The sequence below is a fragment of the Maniola hyperantus genome, chromosome Z (genome assembly GCF_902806685.2).
Source record: "Maniola hyperantus chromosome Z, iAphHyp1.2, whole genome shotgun sequence".
NCBI lineage: Eukaryota > Metazoa > Arthropoda > Insecta > Lepidoptera > Nymphalidae > Maniola > Maniola hyperantus.
Window position 1 is genome coordinate 11,438,185 of NC_048564.1, and position 8,982 is coordinate 11,447,166.

At 40.9% G+C, this 8,982-nt stretch overlaps 1 protein-coding gene across 1 annotated transcript; it reads left to right on the forward strand.

Annotated features, from left to right (window-relative positions):
- The first annotated feature begins 1,044 nt into the window (after window positions 1–1,044).
- LOC117995760 (uncharacterized) lies at window positions 1,045–6,329 on the forward strand. Its single transcript, XM_069508827.1, has 4 exons — window positions 1,045–1,758; window positions 1,848–3,509; window positions 3,589–3,619; window positions 4,555–6,329. Exons 1-4 carry the CDS (start codon window positions 1,045–1,047, stop codon window positions 6,327–6,329), a joined length of 4,182 nt encoding a protein of 1,393 aa, XP_069364928.1.
- Window positions 6,330–8,982: the final 2,653 nt, after the last annotated feature.

An 8,982-nucleotide genomic window follows, 5' to 3' on the forward strand; every position in this document is an offset into this window, starting at 1 on the left:
ACCCTCCTGGAGGGACAACTGGAACTGGAGGTTATCCTCCTGGTGGAGCAACCGGAACTGGAGGTTACCCTCCTGGTGGAACAACTGGAGGTGTAGGTGGAGGTTACTCTCCAGATGGAACAACTGGAGGTGGAGGTGGAAGTTATCCTCCTGGTGGAGCAACCGGAACTGGAGGTTACCTTCCTGGTGGAACAACTGGAGGTGGAAGTGGAGGTTACCCTCCTGGTGGAACAACTGGTTCTGGAGGTTATCCCCCTGGTGGAACACCTGGAGGTGGAGGTGGAGGATTTCCTCCTGGTGGAACAACTGGAATTGGAGGTTTTCCTCCTGGTGGAACAGTTGGAGGTGGAGGTGGAGGTTATCCTCCTGGTGGAGCAACTGGAACTGGAGGTTACCCTACTGGTGGAACAACTGGGGGTGGAGCTTACCCTCCTAGTGGGACAACTGGAGGCGGAGGTTACCCTCCTGGTGGAACAACTGGGACTGGAGGTTATCCTCCTGGTGGAACACCTGGAGGTGGAGGTTACCCTCCTGGTGGAACAACTGGAACTGGAGGTTATCCTCCTGGTGGAACACATGGAGGTGGAGGTTACCCTCCTGGTGGAACAACGGGATCTGGAGGTTATCCTCCTGGTGGAACCCCTGGAGGTGGGGGTTATCCTCCTGGTGGAACAACGGGAACTGGAGGTTATGCTCCTGGTGGAACAACTGTAGGTGGAGGTTACCCTTCTGGTGGAACAACCGGAACTGGAGGTTACCCTCCTGGTGGAACAACCGGAAATGGAGGCTACCGACCTGGTGGAACTACTGGAGGTGGAAGTTACCCTCCTGGTGGAACAACTGGAGGCGGAGGTTACCCTCCTGGTGGGACAACGGGAACTGGAGGTTATCCTCCTGGTGGAACACCTGGAGGTGGAGGTTACCCTCCTGGTGGAAAAACGGGAACTGGAGGTTATCCTCCTGGTGGAACACCTGGAGGTGGAGGGTACCCTCCTGGTGGAATAACGGGAACTGGAGGTTATCCTCCTGGTGGAACAACTGGAGATGGAGGTTACCCTCCTGGTGGAACAACCGGAACTGGAGGTTACCCTCCTGGTGGAGCAACCGGAAATGGAGGCTACCGTCCTGGTGGAACTACTGGAGGGGGAGGCTACCCTCCTGGTGGAACCACTGGAACTGGAGGTTACCCTCCTGGCGGAACAACTGGAACTGGAGGTTACTCTCCTGGTGGAACAACTGGAACTGGAGGTTATCTTCCTGGTGGAGCCATTGGAGGGGGAGGCTACCCTCCTGGTGGAACAACCGGGACTGGAGGTTATCCTCCTGGTGGAACAATTGGAACTGGGGGTTACCCTCCTGGTGGAACAACTGGAACTGGGGGTTACCCTCCTGGCGGAACAACTGGAACTGGAGGTTACCCTCCTGGTGGGACAACTGGAACTGGAGGTTACCCTTCTGGCGGAACAACTGGAACTGGAGGTTACCCTCCTGGCGGAACAACTGGAACTGGAGGTTACCCCACTGGTGGAACCGGAACAGGCAGTTACCCTCCAAGTGGCACAACCGGAGGTGGTGGTTACCCTCCTAGTGGAACGACTGGGGGTGGAGTTTATCCTCCAGGTGGATCGACAGGCGAGGGCTACCCTCCCAGTGGAACTAGTGGAGGTGGAGGTTTCACGTGGCCAGTTGCGTCTGGTCCATTTTCAGGGCCTGGTGGAAACAATTATTTCTGTTGTATACTTCCCAATAACGTTCTGGGTAGGGGTGATTATCCTAATAACTATGGTATTGGAAATGGAGTATCGAACTCAATGGTCAGGACACCGAATAACTTAGTATCTCCGCAGGCAGAAAGTACTTTCGGAAGACTACCGGGATCTTCTGGTTCGTATGGCACTGGAAATAATCAGAATCAACCTAATTTTTTTTATACTTCTGGCAATGCACCTAGAACAAATGGCGCTGAGGTGCCTAGAAGTCAATTTGCAGTTAATGGGCAGCCTAACGGAGTTACCGGACCTACAAATAATTATGGAGGCATTGGTGGACCTGATGGTGGTCCGATGGATGGATCGGGAAGACCGTTTGGTACAGGTGGCACTAATGGGCAACCTAACGGAGTTATCGGCCCTACAAGTAATTATGGAGGCATCGGTGGCCGTAATGGTGGTCCGATAGATGGATCGGGAAGGCCGTTTGATACAAGTGGCACTAATGGGCAGCCTAACGGAGTTACTGGACCTACAAGTAATTATGGAGGCATCGGTGGACGTAATGGTGGTCCGATAGATGGATCGGGAAGGCCGTTTGATACAAGTGGCACTAATGGGCAGCCTAACGGAGTTACTGGACCTACAAGTAATTATGGAGGCATCGGTGGACGTAATGGTGGTCCGATAGATGGATCGGGAAGGCCGTTTGATACAAGTAGCACTAATGGGCAGCCTAACGGAGTTACCGGACCTACAAGTAATTATGGAGGCATCGGTGGACCTAATGGTGGTCCGATAGATGGTTCAGGAAGACCGTTTGGTACAGGTGGCAATAATGGGCAGCCTAACGGAGTTACCGGACCTACAAGTAATTATGGAGGCATCGGTGGACCTAATGGTGGTCCGATAGATGGTTCAGGAAGACCGTTTGGTACAGGTGGCAATAATGGGCAGCCTAACGGAGTTACCGGACCTACAAGTAATTATGGAGGCATCGGTGGACCTAATGGTGGTCCGATAGATGGACCAGGAAGACAGTTTGGTACAGGTGGCACTAATGGGCAACCTAACGGAGTTATCGGACCTACAAGTAATTATGGAGGTATCGGTGGACCTCATGGCGGTCCGATAGATGGACCAGGAAGACAGTTTGGTACAGGTGGCACTAATGGGCTGCCTAACGGAGTTATCGGACCTACAAGTAATTATGGAGGTATCGGTGGACCTCATGGTGATCCGATAGATGAATCAGGAAGACAACTTGGTACAGGTGGCACGAATGGGCAGAATGTTCCAAAAGGACATCATGGTGGACCAAATGCCCAAAATGGTGTCTATGGTGGTACTGGTGGACCTAATATCCCACATGGACAGTTTGGAACAGGATTACCAGATGGTGGTGATAAACATAACGGTAATGGTGGAATAAATGCTCCCAGTAACACATATAATATAGGTAATGCCGGATCGTATATACCTCGTGATTCTGTTGGTCCTACTGGCCATGAAGGGGAATATGAAACGAGACCTGCGGGAGAAATTTCAGTTCCTGGTGGACACTATGGCACAGATCCGTATGGTCAAATGGGAACGAATATTCCACAAGGGCAATACGGTAAGGACCAGGCTGGTCAGCCATATGGATCAGCTTCAGGTGGTAATGGACAAGGTCCCCTCGGGGGACCAAATGGAGGCTCAGGAAATATGGGACCTAATGGTGGATCATTCGGCCCTCAAGGTAGACCAACTGCTGCAGACGGGCAATTTAGCAAAACACCGAATAACCTAAACCAGGGGGTGAGTAGTGAAATAAATTTTAAAAAGACCTATTAAATACAATTACAAATTAAAATAAAACATGTTTCTCTCGTTACAGGTTCCAACAGGAAAAAATGTTGATTACAATGGTAAGTACCTAAGTACTCCAACTCTATTGCTATTCACAGTTGAAATCAATACTTATAAAGAAACTAGCTTATGCCCGCGACTTCGTCCGCGTGGACTACACACATTTTAAACTCCTATTTTACACCCATAGGGTTGATCTTTAACTATGAGATTTTAATATATGAGTTTAATAAAATATGTAATACTGCTAATTGCAAAAATATGAACTACAAAACTTCTTTATATATACTTCAAAACTGACAGAGTTTCATACAAACTTCAAACCCCTTTTACCCCTTCAGGGGTTGAATTTTGAAAAATTCTTTTTTTAGCGGACGCCTACGTTATAATAGCTATCTGCATGCCGAATTTCAGCGTGATCCGTCCAGTAGTTTGAGCTGTGCGTTGATAGATCAGTCAGTCAGTCAGTCAACTTTTCCTTTTATATACATATAGATTAGAGTAAATTGCTAAATTTAGCGATTCTTACTTTAAAACTGACAGACTTTCATACAAACTTCAAACCACTATTTTACCCCTTTAGGCGTTGAATTTTGAAAAATCCTTTCTTAGCGGATGCCTACGTCATAATAGCTATCTGCATGCCGAATTTCAGCGCGATCCGTCCAGTAGTTTGAGCTGTGCGTTGATAGATCAGCCAGTCAGTCAGTCAGTCACCTTTTCCCTTTATATATATAGATAAAAATGTTGATGATAAAATGCGGGATTAATCTATGGAAATATTGAAATTCAATTCTGGAAATTCTTTCATTGAAAGCTAGTACAAAATAATAACTTTTTTTTATACATACCAAAAATTGCGGAACCGGCAGAATTCGAACCTGCGTCTTCTGTGTTCGCGCCCGAACCTAAAAATTTCCTTAAAGTGTAGATAAAAACACTATCATAGAAAAATTATAAAAATAATATAATAACTTTAATTATTATAATTTAGGTATGCCTCTAAATTATATGGACCCGAATTTGAGTGCTGTCGATGGAGATGATTCTGAAGCTGAAGCCAGTGTTGCTCAAGCTACTAACGGTACTTCTGCTAGTGCATCTGCCAAAGGAGGCAATGATAAAGGGAGAGCGCAAACAAACGTACATGGAACATACACGGGTTCTGGATCATTCCAAGCGCAAGCGCAAATCACTGGCGAAAATAAAGAAGCGCAAAGTGAAGTAAGTGGTGGAAAAAAGGGAGCTTCTAGTTCAGCAACCGGCAGCGGCAGAAATAACAAGTCTCAAGCTACTGTTCAACTTGGTTCAGAAACTGGTTCGATTCAAACTCAGTCTCAAAGTAATGGTGTTATGCATTCCTCAAACTCACAAGTTCAAGGTAGCGTAAAGGGCGGTATGGCCGACGCACAAGCTCGAGGTCCTGGAAGTACTTCATCCCAAGCTCAAATTGGATTCACTCCGTACAAAGACAAAGATAAAGCGTCACATGACTCCCAACAAATTCCATTCGTGGGTGGCGGCGTGGCGTCAGCGCAATCTAGTGGACGCACCGGCCAATCTCAATCGCAACTGCACGGTACCTTTAAATATGGTATAACTTATAATGGAGCGGCTCAGTCAGGTGCTAGTCTAGATAAAGATGCTATATTTCCAAATCGACTCTCTTTCGAAAAAATTGACGTTTTTGATGAAAACGAGAAAAATATAAACGTCGATATGACCGAAAAGCCGCAATCTTTAGTAACTGATGAAAGACCATTAGATTCGACAACGACTTTACCTGAAACACCTCTTTCTGAACTTACTCCATTTGAACCTAAGCTTATCGGAGAAGAAACTACTACACAGTACACAATGGATGAAACAATGAAGAATTCTGAAAGTAGATATTCCAGTCATACACATTTAGATCACCACAAAATCGCTTCTTCTGTAAACCAAGATATTTCAAGTGGACCTATATCATTAGGTAGCAGAAAATCTTTCAACACAAATTATGGTCCAAACACAGATTACGAATTCACCACCTATAAAGATGAAAATCAGCCGTACAACTACGACACAGATGTGGGTTTCGACAATGATGGAAATGATGGCACCGACGTGGAGCAAGGCGATTACTCTAATTATGACGAGTTTACAAGCGATTCACCAACACATCAATCATATCTAAACCCAAGCAGAAAAGGCCTTGAAGTACGACAAACATTAGGTGGCAATACGCAACAAATCGTTTTAGGGTCTCTAAACAATCATAACGCACAGATAACTCAGAAGAATTCAGAGCGTCCCGATGAAAGTAAAGTTTATCAACCTGGTGAACGCGTTCCTGGAACTGGCGGTTACACAATACCTATTGGCTTTACAGGCAGTGTAAAATCGGTAGCATCGAAAGACAATACCTATGTTGTTGGATCCAGGGATTCTCCATCCCAAGCCCAGACGGTAACACTTACGCCAGGGACGGGCAAAGTCAAATACACTTACCCTGCATCTCATGCTAAATATGTAAAACCTAAAAATTTAAGATCTCTGCACAGTCCAAAAGAAAACAATAGATACGTATCGGTTTCAAAATCAGTTACTCGTGCCCTAGATAATGAAAACAACATTCGCAAGCAATACTCGCACACTTATTATACCAAGTCGTCATCTTGCGGATATTTCACCTTTACTTGCACGATGGTGAGCAGCGCAGAAGGACGGAAAAAGGTGTGCAAACCGAAGATACCTACTAATGCAGATGGCAGTCCTATAAGATGTTAGTTTAGATAGCATTTAAATATTAACCTAAGTTCCTTAGGTTAGCTAGTATTTATAGAATGAAGTAAAACGTATTTTACAGTTAAGTTTGCATTCTAATAAAAAAATATTTCGTAAATCTTGTATTGTATTTACAATTTGAGTATTTCCAAGAATTAATGGTTCTAAAAAATAATGCTACGTATAACCAAACAAAATATAATTAAAACTATAACTAACCCACGTTGCATTCTTTCTAGAAACATTAGTTTTTAAAAAGGAACCCTTATAGGGTCACTTCGTTGTCTGTCTGTCAAGAAACCTATAGGGTACCTCCCGTTGACCTATAATCATGAAATTTGGAGGTAGGTAGGTCTTATAGCACACATAAGAGAGAAAATCCGAAAACCGTGAATTTATTTATCGTGAATATATTATTATGATGCCCGCGACTTCGTCCGCGTGGATTTAGGTTTTTTAAAATCCCTCGGGAACTCTTTAATTTTCCTAATAAAATTTTTAAGAGCCTATGTCCTTCCCCAGGACGCAAGCTATCTCTGTACCAAATTTCATCGAAATCGGTTAAACGGATGGGCCGTGATAAGCTAGCAGACGGGCAGACAGACAGACACACTTTCGCATTTATAATATTAGTGTGGTTAAGGTACCTAATATTATGAAAATTATAAATAAAACACATAATATGTAGAATTAATACAATTTATTGTTATAATAATAATTTAAATTACATTTATATTAAATATTGTTTCAAATATGTAATCATCACATCGACATTAGAATTTAGCGACACATAAAAGATAATTTCTGATTGTCAATTCATATTTTCATATTTATTACAAAGAACACCCTTGACAAATCCTTATGTATCTATTTAAATATGGGCGCTCTAATTAACATTTCATATTTGTTAATATAATATTTAAGGAACGCGTAAAGTGAGTCTTCCATTGAACAATGAGGCCGATTCTCTAGTACACAATCTCTAAACTAAACTAAATTAACAGGTCTAAATCTAGTGCTTTCCTTTTCCGCAAGCAACATTATGAAAGGGATAGCAATAGATTTAGACGTGATATTTTAGTTTAGTTTAGAGATTGTGTACAAAGGAATTAGCCACATTAACATTCTATTTTATTACATGCCACTAATATGTGTACTAGAAAGATCGATGTACGAGTACAATACACAACTCTATAATACTACAATCTGTTATATACCAAATCAATTTGCATCGTTTTATTTATAATATACGACAGACAACAATCATTTATACTTCAACTTAATGGAAACATTAGGAAATTCACTTAGTCTTCATGAATTAGAACAGGCAATAATTTCTAAAAATATTTTATTCTATAGGAATTATCTATAGAAAAACAGAATATCGAGTTTGTAAATAATAAATGTTTTATTATCAAATATGAACACGAACAGATTTCCTTAGGATATTACTCATTCAAATGAAAGAATCTGGTGTAATACTATGAGTGGAATAAAATAACAATAGGGTCTTGGACTGTAGTAACAAAATGATGTAATTTTTTGTATAGCGGTTGTTTTTGGGGCTAGAATTTATTATGAAGAGATTAATTATAAAAAGATATGATTTTTGTTTATTTTCAACATGAGTAATTATTAACATCACGCTGTATGGAAGGCGATTAATGACGTCACAATTCGTAAACGACAAAATATATTTTTCAATTTTATAACATAAAAATAGACTAATTTCTGCGGAAATATATTTTTTGTGTTAAAAACAAATTCCAGCCCCGTAAACTATGTCTATACAAAAAATCACATCATTTTATTACTACAGTACAAGACCCTATTAATTATTTAAGTAGGTACAATAACAATTTAAATGTAAATAGCTTTTTTCGAGTTAACAGGTAAATAATTTAACAATAAAGATTTCTAGTACATATTAATAATATGATTGGTTCTAAATTGAAATGTATTTACATTGAATTAAATAATGTTTAGGTATCAAACGAAACTTTCTTGTTACAATTACTATTTACTATCCAAGGAATTAATTTAAAGCGTTCGCCAATACTAATACATACAAATAATGCGTGTAGTCAAAAATATTGAAAATACTGCAAAAAAAAAGGTAATTACAAAAATTGTGCATCGAACGTCAAAGAATATTATATACTTACTTAAATATTTATAATCGATTTCGTACACACGAGCGCGGTCTTTCACAGCCAGCTGCTATAAATATTTAACCGCAACTTTTTAATGGACATCCAATCAATATGCATGTACTTAACAGTTAAAATAAATCAGTCTGTTAATGGAATGTATCGTTCGTGTACGTCGTAAATGTAAAAATCGTTATTTGCATATTTTGTACTAACAGAACCGGGCCTCAAAACTTTAAACAAATATTATAAATAAATAATCTTTCAAACTATCGATAAGGGAAATAAATAAATCTGTAAAAAGAGGTAAAATACAGCTTTTACGTATTAGGAACATTTAAATTTTGCATGATTTACAAATGGAGATGTTCAAATAAGCTTTTTGAATATAAAATAGACTAAAGATACTATATTAATAGTATAATGTATCTGCTTGCTGCTTTATTTTAATTTACTTAATATACATATCTCTAACGATAATCTCAAGTTTTAAATATACTTAGTAA

Coding starts and splice junctions, on each gene's coding strand:
- LOC117995760 (XM_069508827.1), top strand. CDS start 1,045: ATGGAGGTTACCCTCCTGGTGGAACAACCGGAACTGGAGGTTACCCTC. Junction 3,510..3,588: donor CGAATAACCTAAACCAGGGG/GTGAGTAGTGAA, acceptor CTCTCGTTACAG/GTTCCAACAGGAAAAAATGT. Junction 3,620..4,554: donor AAAAAATGTTGATTACAATG/GTAAGTACCTAA, acceptor ATTATAATTTAG/GTATGCCTCTAAATTATATG.